This window comes from Diceros bicornis, chromosome 5, assembly GCF_020826845.1.
Source record: "Diceros bicornis minor isolate mBicDic1 chromosome 5, mDicBic1.mat.cur, whole genome shotgun sequence".
NCBI classification, from domain to species: Eukaryota; Metazoa; Chordata; class Mammalia; order Perissodactyla; family Rhinocerotidae; genus Diceros; species Diceros bicornis.
In genome coordinates, this window is record NC_080744.1 from 87,790,360 (window position 1) to 87,804,610 (window position 14,251).

Sequence of the window (14,251 nt, forward strand, 5' to 3'; positions counted from 1 at the left end):
ACATGTGAACGGAAAGATGCAAAAAAATTCAGAGATTGGTCTAGACAGCAGAAGCAAAAGTAAAAACAAATTCTAATACTAAGAGGTAAGATCTCTGAAATATGCTCTATCAGTTATTTTGTACACATGTGCATGTGATTATCTTAATAAGCTGAATTCTTCGACTGTGCCATATCTTCTTCTATCTTTAAGACCAGGACCCACGCTTTGAAAAATAGTATGTACAAAACAAAGTGGTTGATTGATATATATTTACAATAAAGGTACTGATCAGATTTATAATAAGGATAGGCTCCTGGTCAGAGCCACCGTGCAGGAAAGGTGCTGGATAGTCTGCACTAAGGAAATAGCATTTCACTTGGTTAAAAAGAGGACTAACTTTTGGATTTTGAAAACAACGGCCTGTCACAGTTGAGGAGGAAAAAGTTCAAGTTAGCTGACCAAACCTAATTCCCTTCTGTACAATAGGACCAAATGGTTCTGCTGACCATAAGGAATCTAAGGAACTACTGCTAAGCACGGGAAAAATACTCACAGGATTTCACTTATCCACACAGCAAGGTCAGGCAGAAATAAGAGTAAATCTCAATTCCTTAACTAATGGATTTCTTTTTTATATATGCATCTTAGGGAAAAACAGTGTTTTTAAAAAATGTTTTAAAGTGAAAATGTTTTAAAAATGTTTTCAAAGAGAAAAAGCTCTCCTCCACAAAAAAAAAAAACAAAAAAAACCTGTCTCTCTAACTCCAATCCATCCATCATTCCGTAAGTAATCTAACTAGCCATAAGAAAAACTTTGGAAGACACTAGCTGAACGATCATCTCTACTAGAAAAGGTAATTCCAAGTTCCTCTCTCCAATTACGCAAGGGTACATAAGACGTTTTTCCAAAATGTAGCACATGCTGGATGAACTTAACAGCGACAAAAAATTAATTATGACCATTTAGGAGCCAAAATCCCTACCACCCACTTCAGTAACCAAGAAAAGAAGGGCAAATCCCAGCTAACCATTCATTGGTGGAAACTATGCACGACATTTTTTTCTATATAACAAGAATAGATGTTCCCATGGTACCCTAAGACTCCTACTATGTAGAATGCTTTTACCTTGCCTCAATGGTGCTATGAAGGATGTACTTTTTCTCTTAGAATCTGAAGTTCAAAAGGACAGTGGCCTTGCTCACGGAAGATCTCAAACTGATCTCAGTCCCTCCACTTATTAACTGTGTAATATGGGACACATTTTCATCATCTAAGTCAGCATATTCTTACTTGCTATCTGAGGCTAAACACTTGTAGTGTATCAAAAAGATCAAATATGAGAAAATAATATGAAAACTAAAAAGCAATGTACATGAAAGTTCTCTTACTCATTTCAGAAAACAAAGATTAATAACTAATAATTGATAACTCCATGGTTTCTAAACTTTTATATATTATCTGTTTTACAGCACTTAGATCTTTGAAAAGCAGACTTTATAAAACATAGGCTTCCACTAATACATGATGAACAGTGTATTCACTACAAAATGTACAGCAGAACATTTAAAAAGAGAAGGGGGCAACTGCCTCCATCCGCAGGAGTGACCACTATTGATTCACAGAGCTCTATGAGAGGAACAGAGAATCCAGGTGAGAGCAAATAGGACAGGCAAAAGAGTAGCAATGAGAAGGGGTGCGTATGGAGGAATATGACAGGAGAATGAGCAATGTGGGGAGACATCAGTAACCCTCTAACACAGTGCTTCACAACTGGTGGTGATTCTGCCCTCCCCGGGGGACATTTGGCAATAGCTGGAGACACTGTTGGTTGTCATAGCTGAGGAAAGGGACTGCTACTGGTATGTAGTGGACAGTGGCCAGGGATGCTGCTAAACATTCTATAATGCAAAGGACAGCCCTCCACAAAAAAGAATTAACCAGCCCAAAATATCAATAGTGCTGAGGCAGAGAAACCCTGCCCTAAGAGAAGGCAGAAGAAGGATGGCTGCAGAGAAGGCTCCTCTCCCAGAAGTACACTGTAGTGAGGATGCCTGCAAAAAAAAGGAAACAGTTTAAACCTGTTCTACTAATAGCTATAGTGAGGCCAGTCAGAATAGTCAAGTTTCTCTACCCATCTTCTGAAGAGCCCTAACCTATCCTTCAAAAATAAAGGAAAAGAGGATAGTCACAGACAAATGAAGACAGAGATTTGTTGCTAGTAGGCCTGCCTTACAAAAAACATTAAAGGAAGCCCTTCAGGCTAAAAGGAACTGACACTCGATGGCAACTTGAATCCACAGGAAGAAATAAAGATCTGGAAATGATAAAATAAATGGGTAAATATAAAAAACTGTATAAATATATTTTTCTCTTTTCTTAATTTCCATAAAAGACAAGCCTGAATAAAGCAATAATTATATCACTGTATTCTTAGGTTTACAACCCAAAGAGGGAGGTGAAAATGGAGCTATACTGCAGACTAGTTGCTATATTTTACCAGGAGCTATACTGCAGACTAGTTGCTATATTTTACCAGAATTAAGTCAGTATTAATTTGAAGAAGACTGTGATGAGTTAAGATGCATATTAAAAACCCTAGAGCAACCACTAAGAAAATAACTTTAAAAAGCAATTAACAGAAGAATTAAAATGGCACACTGAAAAATACTTGTTGAAACAAAACAAGGCAGTAAAGGACAAACAGAGGACTCCAATGAAAAGGCAGAGATTGTCACACTAGATAAAAAAGGAAGATCCAACTATACGTTGTCTATAATAGACACAGTTTAGACTCAAAGAAAGAAATAGGCTGGAAGTAAAATGAGGGAAAACAGTATACCATGCAAACAGTTAAGAGAAGAGAGCTGAGGAGCTATATTAATACCATATAAAACAGACCTAAGGAATAAGAAATATTACAAGAGATAAAGAGAGATATTTCATAATGATAAAAAGGTCAATACATCAGGAACATATAACAATTATAAATGTGAATATACCTGACAACAGAACCCCGAAATACATGGAGAAAAACTGATAGAACTAAAAGGGGAAGTAAATCATTCAACAACTATAGTTAAATATTAAAATACTTCACTCTCAAGACCTGACAGAACAACTAGACATGAAGTCAGCAAAGATATAGAAGACTTGAACAAAACTGTTAACCAAGTTGACTTAATGGACATTTACAGAACTCGACACAGTATCTCCAACAAAAGCAGAAAAAATATTCTTTTCAAGTGTGCATGGAACATTTTCCAGGATAGAAAATATACTAGACCATACAACAAGGAACAATAAATTCATTTAAAGCATGTTCTCTAAGACAAAAATTAAATTACAAATCATTTGGGAAATACCTAAACATTTGGAAATTAAACAACAGACTGCCAAAAAAACCTCTGCATCACAGAAGAAATCACAAGAGAAATCAGAAAATAGGTGAAATTGAATAAAAACAAAACATAAGATATCAACATTTATGGGATGCAGTTAAAGCAGGGGATAGAGGGAAACCTATACCTTTAAACAGCTATATTTGGAAAAGCAAAAAAGGTCTTAAATCAATACCTAGGCTTCCACCTTAAGAAAACAAAAACATACTGGGGCTTAGGGGGAAAAATAAATAAATAAATAAAATTAAAAAAAACAAACAAGAAAACAAAAACAAGAAAATTAAATGAAAAGCAAAGGAAAGCAATAATAAAGATGAGAGTAGAAATAAATGAAATAGAAAACAAAATAGAGAAAAAAACCAATGAAGTTAAAAGTTGGTTTCTTTGAAAACACCCCCAAATTGTTAAACCTTTACCTAAAACACCAAGAAAAAGAGACAAGATACAAATTATCATAATCAAAAAATTATTTAGATCACTATTGCTCCTTCAAAAATTAAAAGGATTATGAGGAAATACTCATATCAACCAATTAGACAACTTAGATGAAATGGACAAATTCTTAGGACACAAATTAACAAAACTAAGTCAAAAAGAAACAGAAAACCTAAATAGACCCATAATTAGAAACTGAATTAGTCATTAAAAATTTTCTCACAAAGAAAAGCTAAGGCCTACACAGCTACACTGATGAATGCTATCAAATATTTAAAGAAGAAATAACACCAATCTTAACAAATTCTTTCGGAAAACAGAGGAAGAGGGAACACTTTCCAATTCATTCTATGGTCCCGATACCAAAGTCAGGCAGATAATCCACCCTGCACCCCCCCAAAAAAACTAGAGACTAATATCCCTGCAAAACACAGATACAAAAATCTTTACCAAAATATTAGCAAACAGAATCCAGCAGCACATAAAAAGGACTAAACGTTATGACCCAGTCAGATTTATCCCGGGAATGAAAGGTTGGCTTAAAGTCTGAAACACAACTAATGTGATATACTACATTGGTAGAATAAAGAACAAAAACCACATGGTCATCTCAACAGACACGGAAAAAAACTTGACAAAATCCAATACGCCTTTATTATAAAAACTCTCAAAAACTAGGAATAGAAGACGACTTCCTCAACCTGATAAAGGATTATCTACAAAAATTCTATAGCTAACATCCTACTCCCCGTAGTTCTATTCAACATGGAGTTCTACCCAGTACAATAAGGCAAGAAATAAAAGGCATCCATCCAGGTCGGAGAAAAGAAGTATAACAACCTTCACATGAAGAAGATGTGATCCTGTATCTAGAAAATACCAAGAATAAACAAACAAGAGAAAACAGTGCAAAAAATAATTTTTGCAAGTTCACAGGATACATGATCAATATACAAAACTCAATTAGTCTAACACAATCTGAAAAGTAGATTAAAAAAATAATTCCACTCAGAATCAAAATTAAAATAAGTAGGAATAAATCTAACAAAAGTCTAAGACTTATACAGTGAAAACCACTAAACACTGCTGAGAAAAGTTATAGAAGATCTAAATAAATGGAGAAAACTTTCCATGATCACAGCTTAGAAGGCTCAAAATTGTTAACATAATTTTCCCTAAATTGATACATATATTCAACACAATACCTATCAAAATTCCAGTAGATTTTTTTTTTCAGAAATTAATAAGATGATCCAAAAATGTATATGGAAATACAAAGGATCTAGAAAAGCCAAAATAATTTTTAAGGAGAAGAACAAAATTGGAATTTATACTTCCTCATTTTAAAAAGTAGTATAAAGACACAGTAATCAAGACAGTGTAGGGCCGGCTTAGCAGTTAAGTGCGCGCGCTCCGCTGCTGGCGGCCTGGGTTCGGATCTCGGGTGCGCACCGACACACCGCTTCTCCGGCCATGCTGAGACCGCGTCCCACATACAGCAACTAGAAGGATGTGCAGCTATGACATACAACTATCTACTGGGGCTTTGGGGGGAAAAAATAAATAAATAAAATCTTTGGGCCGGCCCTGTGGCTTAGCAGTTAAGCGTGCGTGCTCCACTGCTGGCAGCCCGGGTTCGGATACCGGGCGCCCACTGACACACCGCTTCTCCAGCCATGCTGAGGCCATGTCCCACACACAGCAACTAGAAGGTTGTGCAACTATGACATACAACTATCTACTGGGGCTTTGGGGGAAAAAAATAAATTAATAAAAAAAAAAAAAAAAGACAGTGTGGCATGGGCATGAGGACAGGAATATGTACCAGTGGAACAGAACTGAGAATCCAGAAACAGATCCTTACATTTATGGTCTCAACTGATTTTCAACAAAGGTACCAAGGAAAATCAATAAAGAAAGGATATTCTTTTCAACAAATGGCACTGGGACAATTTCCAAAATCCCTCTGCAAAAATAATGAACTTAGGCTCTCACACTTCACACTAAAAACAAAAAGTAACTCAAAAGGGAACATAGACCTAAATGTAAGAACTAAAACTTCCAGAAGAAAATAAAGAAGAAAGTCTTTGTGACCTTAGGTTAGGTAAATATGTCTTATTTTATATGACATTAAAGCACAATCCATTAAAAAAATTGATAAATTATACTCCATCAAATTTAAAAACTTTTGCTCTTCAAAAGACAACACTAAGAAAATGAAAAGATAAGCCACAGACTGGGACAAAATATTTGCAAATCATATACTAACAAAGCACTTGAATCTAGAATACTAAAAAAAGAAAAAAGAAAAATTAAAAACCTCTTCAACTCAGGACAATCCAATTTCAAAATGGGCAAAAGATTTGTACTGATATTTCAAAGATACACAAATGGCTAATGAACACATGAAAAGATGGTTCAACATTATTAGTCATTATAGAAACGCAAGTCAAAACCACAAGGAGATACCACTACACACCGTCCAGAGTGGCTAGGATCCAAAAGACTGACAATACACCAAGTACTGGTGATGATATAGAGAAACAGAAAATTCAAACATTTCTGGTGGGAGCGTAAAATGGTGCAGTCTCTCTGGAAAACAGTTTGGTAGTTTTTTAGGAAGTTAAATACATGCTTTCCAAACAATCCAGCAACTCTACTTCTAACTATCTAACCAAGATAAATAAAAATGTAAGTCCACGCAAAGACACAACAGCCCAAAACTAAAGCAATCCAATTGTCCATCAACTGGTGACTGGATATGCATACAACAGAATATTACTCCATAATAAGAGAATAAATAACTCCTGATAAACTCTTATGACACAGGTGAATCTCAAACCTATGCTAAGTGAAAGAAGCCAAAAACAAGAGACTAATTATTAGGATTCCATTTATATGAAATTTCTAGAAAAGGTAAATCTCTAGAGATGAAAGCTGATTAGTGATTACCCTAAGGCTAGAGATAAAAGCAGAGATTAACTACATATAGGCAAGAGGGAACTTTTTTGGGTGAGGAAATTATTCTCAAACTAGATTATGGTGATGGTTGCACAACTCCATAATTTACTAAAAGATACTAAATTGTATACTTACAATGGTGCATTTTATGGTATGTAAATTATATCTCAATAGGCTGTTCAAAAAAAGGATAGTTACACATGAGGGAAGTGACCATTTCTACGTTGTTCATTAGGCTATCCAAAATGCCTTGCTCAGTCTATGGCCCATAGTAGACACTTAAATCTTTTCTGAATTAAAAAAAAAAACAATCGTGGAGCATTTACCTGTCAACTTGACAACTAAACTGAATTGTTTACTGTGAGCCAGGTACTAGGCAGGTATCTGGTCCAGGCAACATGGACCATCGATGAATAAAGTAAACAAGATGCCTGCTACTTTTGAATGCATAATTTAATGGCACGAGGTGAATGAGGAAATAAATGAAAAAAAGAGGTGCCATATAGAAAATAAAACAGGGTAGGAATGATAAGCATGTCTAATAGGCTACTTTAGGTTAGGTGGTCTGAGAAGACCTCTAAAAGGAGGTGGTCATACAAGCTAAGGCAAAAATATTAAAAAAATGACTGGCCATGTGAAGATAAGGAAGAGAAAAAACATTGTAGACAAAAAGAATAGCAATGGCTTCACATGTTAAAGGAACAGAAAGATGGCCAGAATGGCTGAAGGATAATGAGTGATAGAGAAAGTGGTATGAAATCAGCATATTGCCAAGGGGCCAGACTAAGTAAGGTCTTCCAAATCAGGGTAACAAATTTAGATTTCATTTTAAGTATCATCGAACATCACTGGATAATTTCAAATTTTATGAAATGTGCACACCATCTCTCCCATAAAAATCTTTTCAATAAAGGAATTCCATAATTCTTTAATAAATTCAAGGTTTGATCAAACCTAAAGCTGATATTTCTGTTATCAAAGGTTTAAATTTAAGATATTTTTTTAATACTTGTCAGATTGTGTACCTAGCATATTTCATTTCAATTATATTGATTACCTTCAAACAACAGTGAGAAGGTCTGATGTTTCCTATTTACCAATTATTTCCCCAAAGCATTAACTGATTCAAATGTTTGGTAGACAATATGCTTTCCTCCTTAACAGGCTGATTTCTGTGCCTTCTATCTTTTATTATAGAATACTTTACTAGTTTTGTTCCTGCCTCAGTTTAACGTTTTGCTTTCCCCAAACCGTGCCACCTGTTTTCCCTAAGTCTATTAAAAAAGTTAAAAAGCATTGGCATTTCAGACATTCTAGTATCTTTTGAAATACACAGGAAGGAGCTTACTTCTCCGGCATAATAAAGTGCAGCAAGGACCAGAGCTCTTTGAGGGAATTCTGAAGAGGGGTCCCCGTAATCAGGAGCCTATGGTTGGACTTGAAATCAATCAGAGTTTTATACAACAAAGAGTCATCATTCTTCAACCGATGGGCTTCATCCACTCCCAGAAAGGCCCAGTTAATACTGCCCAGCACAGTCTAAAGTAAAAACAAAACAGAACGAGCCACCAGGTCAGAAGGGAACCCAAAAGTACTTTCAAGAGTTAATTATCTCTGCACAAATACCATCACAAAGGTATACATAGAAACATTTATTCTTGACTGACTTAAAGCATATTAGGACTCTTCTGTTTATTCTGTTAGTTGCCAGATCAGTGTCTACTCAAAAGAGCACATCACCATCTAAAAGGTATGGGGCGGTGGGTGGGGGGGGGGGGGGGTCTCATGCCAGGTAATGCCACATGCCCCAAAGCAAGAACACAAAAATTGGTATGCTGGGCAAAAACAACACAAAAACAAAAAACATATGATTTTGCAGTCTCTCCTGAATTAAGATTCTTCTCTACCTATTCTCCACCCCAACCCTGAAGCACAGAAACACCAAGAGCCACCAAATTGAACTTGTTTATGCTTATTATCACCGATGGGATCACCTGCCACATACATTTCTTAGTAACTATACAAAGGAGATAATTTCAAGAGCTTCATTTTTTCTGTCCTCCTCACAGAAACCATTCATATCATCTGTTCTGGAGAAATGCCTTAACAATAATATGATGGGAAATGCCTGAGATGGCGCTCAAGCCCAGTTTCCAATGACTGACTAGAATCTCAGGTGAGTTACTGTCCTTAATACCCTTTAAGCCTGTTTCATTCAACTGGACTACACAACCTAAGGTCCCCTTCAACTGTAAGGTTGTGTCTTTTATTTATAACCTTAATATTCTTTGTGAATTTTTTTTTTGTTCGTTTGTTTGCTTTTTTAAACAAAGAAAGAAAAACAACACGGCAAGTGGGAGGCACAGACCCCACCATTCAGACAAGTCACACTACAATATTTAGACTTTTAGCTACCCATTACATACCTTATCTTTCAAGAGGATCTCATATGTTGTTATAAGTGCATTGAACTTCAGCCTTTTGGTCTGAGAATGAATCCATTCATATTCCCGTATCTATAAGAGAAAACAGTAATTAAGATATCATTTCTACCTTTACCTTTCTACATCACCAGCAAGTCTTGTGATAGATGCAACAGAAATATGCCAAATAAAAAATAAATCTGATTAAAATTTAATGAATATCTTTTACATTCTAAATTGACATAAGCAACCAAAATATAGAGCAGTAAGAGAATTAAAAGATCTATCACTGAGCTGCCAATAATTTACTGCCAGAATTCAAATAAATTGTCATCTCCTCTCACATTTTCCCCTCTGACCCTGACACATCTGACCCAAAAAAAGCATTTCATCAGCAATTAAACCCTGGTGACTTGAACTTATCTAGGGATCTCCCAGAATGAGAATTTTCTTAAGTATAATTTGATTATTCTTTGGGTAGGGCAATAGTTTTATTAACAAGTAAAACAAATTCCAACCTCTGGCTCGGTCAGAAATTTCATTAATCATAGAGCAGAAAGATGTGGCCCCCAAGAAAAAGGAAAGGGGGGCTTACAGAACGAAAACATAATTTAATACGAATGAAAAAAACGTGTGAAGGAACACGAGAACTAACACATTCATACTGAAGTGTCACTGCACCCCAGCAAGCAAAATAATGGCCCATGACAAAGCTCCTGCCCTTTGGTTGTCAAGGTAGGAACTACAGAACAGAACGAGGAATGCATGCAGGTGATCACCACCAAGCGGGAAGAAAGAATAAAGAAACGAGTGTTGCAGATCGCAAAGAAAACTTCCCTGACTCCACAATTTTTCAGAGTTCACTTTCTTTGTCATCACCTTTGAATGCAGTGCTTGAAGCCTTTTTGCATAATCTAGGAAGTTTTTTTTCTTTTTTAATGGTTAACAAATGGATTAACGAAGCTAAGAACTACTATACACTTAGAAACTCAAACTTAGGGCAATAAAATCTGCCAGGGTTTAGGTTACACAATTTTAATAAAAACAAATTTTAACTAGCATGATAACATATATTTCTCATCTCTCTCAAAGGTTTGAGAATTCCTGATGGCTTGCTCTTATTTATTATAAGCAATCCCCCAAAAACAGTTTAACATACAGTGGTGAAAGAGCAAAGGTCTAGGACCAGACACATCTGTGTCCCAACCCCAGCCCAGCCACATTCTAGCAGGCCTGGGGACAAGTGTTAAACTCTCTGAGTCAATTTCTTCATCAGCCAGTTAGAAAGAATACCACCTACTTTGAAGACTATGGTGAGGATTATGGGTAATGCTGTCGTTCCTCAGGATCCACGAGGGATTGGTTCCAGGACCTCCCACAGATACCAAAATACACAGATGCTTAAGTCCCTTATATAAAATGGTGTAGTACAATGAATACAGTCGGCCCTCCATATCCACAGGTTTTGCACCCACAGATTCAATTCCTCCGCATCTGCAAAATTTTGATCTGCAATCGGTTGAATCTGCAGATGCAAAACCCATGGATGCAGAGGGCCAACTGTATACATAAAGCACTCAGCACAGGGCCTGGCACGTAAGAGGTGCTTTTAAAAAAAGTTAGTCATTATCAAGAAAAGATTTGCTAAACAAAGATAAACTTAAGCCTCTGTGTTCTAAGTTCCTGATGCTCAAGTTAAGTTTGATAACAGACAAATAATTCTCATTTACGCAGCCCTGGAATGGTTCATTGTCCTTTCCCATTACTCCTTTCTTACAAATTATGCAAACTCATCATTTTAAAAGGTTGGGAAACAAACTCTAAGAACTCAAATATTTTCAGTAATATCTCTCTGCTTAAAAATAGCAAAAATAATATTAACATTCCACAAAGTATTAACTCCATCTTATAATCCTTTATAAATAAAGTGGTCTTGAAAGTATACAGGACAGAGAGAAGAAAAACTTAATATTCCCATCCATGTATTGTTGTTGCTTTTCTTTAAATAGTAAGCATATGTTTTACAGAATATCTGAGTTGCATTTTGATGATACATAAATCTCCCAATATTGGGGGCATAGCACAGTGTCAGAATCATAATTTTACTAAAGACTATAATGGCTTTAGTTCAATTTCCAAAATACATTTATAATACAGATTCTATCCCAATTCTTTTTGTTTACACACCGTATTTCTGCTCATCAGGTCACCTATGTAAACCACTACGTTAATCTCTGGTGCCCAGATTTCAAACTCCCTCTGCCATGAGGTGAGGGTGGATAAAGGGACGACTATAAGAAAGGGGCCATACAGCTGGTGTTGGTGGAACAGGTAGGAGAGGAATGATATGGTCTGGATGGTCTTTCCTAGGCCCATTTCATCAGCAAGGATTACACTGTTACTTCTGCAGAAAGAAAAAAGTAAAAAAATCATTAGTTCACAAAAAAACAGTATGTGCACAAATAGCAATGACACCAACGCCTCATGATGTCACGAGTAAGACACTGGTTGTGAGCCTCAACTGTATTTCCTCTCGTCTGCAATTAGGTCTCTACGTAAGAAGAAAGTAGAAGCTACAAATAGCAGAATAAAAAATAATCTGAGCTAATCAAGATTTGGATTACTACAAGAACCTATTCAGACTACGTTCGTTACTTTGCATTTTGGTCTTGTACATCTATACCTTGTAACAGAGAAAGCAGGTTTTGTCATATTGGTGTATACAAGCCCATGAGCTTGGGTTCCATCAATACAGATAGCAGGGGCAGACTGGCTATCATAACTGCTAGTGAACCCTACAGCCTGACAGTCATGTGCCTTTGCTCAAATTACCCGCCCACTCCACTGCATGCCACTGGGTTGTTTAATGCCACATATACTACTCCTTTGACATACATGCTGCAGGTACATGGAGTTTGTCTTAAATACACTACAGTCTGCAGCAGAAATCTGCTGCAGATCAGATTTCTGAATCCCACCCTAGACCAATGGAATCAAAATACAGGAATTTGTATTTTTAACAAGCACTCGTGGATATTCTGATGCAGGTATATTCCTTTGAGAAACACTGCTCTAGGAGATGAGCTGGATTTCAACAGGATACTAATAGGAAAGGATTATCCAGACATAAGAAAAAATTTGAAGAAATGGCCAGAATTAGGAAAGTGTGTTCAGGAAATAGAAAATAGCCCATTTGGCAGGAAATTAGGAATACACGTATGACATAAGGTTTCAAACATTAAAAGGTTCTTGAAAAATCAGGTCACTGAAGGTTTACACATATATAATACAAAATCAGTGAACAGAGACAACTAAAAGTAATATACAAGTTAAAGACAACTTAATAAATCAGAAAAGCAAGACATTTAATTCACGAAGAGATTAAATTTTTTAAAAATACATTCTATGTTCCACAGAATGGCTAGTTTTAGGGAAAAAGTACAGAAAAGAACAAGGCACAGTATACTGGGGGAAGGGAGAATGAGGAGGCCACACCTCTATAAATCTCAGGTACACTTAATTTTAGTTACTGTTCAGATACAGCGTATTCCTTTGAGTAATTACCCTCATATTTCTCTCACCTTCCACACTACTGGGGAGGAAACAGGGTTAATTTTCTCCAACATTTCCTCTCCCCAGCAAATTGCCACTGTCCATATACACACACTAAAGTAGATTTGAATTGACGAGCCTGTTTTTCTGAAACAGCACGTTACTCAATGTAAGGTTCCTGTGACCAGGGCCTCACAGCCACGTGGGCCCTTTTCAGTTCATTCTGAATTGGTCAGTTTAAAATAAAAATGCTGGCCAAGGACTCTACATGAAACACAGTATGACTTTGGAGGTACATGACATCTTTGTTCCAAAGAGCCCTCAACTGTTAAATGAGAGGGTTAGATTACACAACTCCTTAAGGTTCCACCTAGCTTTATAACTATCTTTTGGGAAGATTAGGTCTCCCTCAAACAGAAATAGTTTTCTCAAACAAAAACAGTTTTCAAGCAACTTAGAATAGTTACATCATTCTCAGTCATACAAACTGCATCTGCTCAAGAACTCTAATTTTCATAAGTGAATGTTAAATAATGTATTAGATTTTATAGGACAAAGACAAAGCAGGTGGTTCAATTGAGAAACAGTCATTGTAAATGTATCTCTTTTAACTAGAAACCATCTTTTCAGCATTGAGAAAAGAAGTTCGAATGTTTTACTTTCCAGGCTGTAGTTTAATTCTGAAATAAGAATTTGTGCTTTACTATACAACACTGAAGAAATTAAGAGTGTGCATGTGGAGGAAGGAATGTGTAAGAGAGACATTAAACGTATCTCGCACACTGTCCACTCTGTGAGGAGGGAAATCACATCTGTCTTGGTTCACCGCTAAATTCTCAAAGGCCTAGATGGGTCCTTAATACATGGTACTTAGGGACTACTTGAATTTGCAATTGAATTTGGTGAATAAAATTTATGAGTGCTGCCTCAAAGTACCTCTAAACCTCAAGTGCTATCACTGTCTCATCTTTCTTTCTCTCTTTTTTTTCCCACGATTAAGGTGGTCTTGTTACAAAAAGTAAGGATAACTTCACAGGCTCAACCATCAAGCGACCTTCCTCTAAATGGGGTAGCCTGTATAGCAATCTCAGGTTGGGGGGGGGGGATCACACTACTCTTCATCACTGCTATAGGAAATTAAGTTAAAGGTTTCCTAAAAAGAAAATGAATGGAAAAAAGACATTTTCTTCTTTCTTCTGAGAATAATTCCTTTCACATCAAATATTTGGGCAAAATTATCTTGCTATTTATTATTTATACTCACGAATAACATATTACGACATAGGTCTCTGGCTATGACAAATTACCCCCAAATAACTAAATAACAAAGTACTCTTTACTTCAGATTAAAATGGTCTTACACATACATAAAAACTCCCAGAAGGGATTTCTCTCAATCACATAATTTTCTTATTTCTATAATATACACTAGAAAGAAGTAATTCTTTGCATCTAACAATAAAGAAGCCAGATACAGTAAAGAAAATTTCAAACATAT

General features: G+C 36.1%; 1 protein-coding gene across 7 annotated transcripts in view; it reads right to left on the reverse strand.

Annotated features, from left to right (window-relative positions):
• CHD2 (chromodomain helicase DNA binding protein 2) overlaps positions 1 to 14,251 on the reverse strand; it is a 117,141-nt gene that overhangs the window by 60,754 nt on the left and 42,136 nt on the right. For all 7 annotated transcript variants that reach the window (XM_058542380.1, XM_058542384.1, XM_058542378.1 and 4 more), the window contains 3 exons: positions 11,389 to 11,605; positions 9,205 to 9,294; positions 8,127 to 8,317 (listed from right to left, as the gene is read on the reverse strand). In XM_058542380.1, the coding sequence (XP_058398363.1) occupies positions 8,127 to 8,317; positions 9,205 to 9,294; positions 11,389 to 11,605 (498 nt within the window). The remainder of the gene's footprint in view (positions 1 to 8,126; positions 8,318 to 9,204; positions 9,295 to 11,388; positions 11,606 to 14,251) is intronic.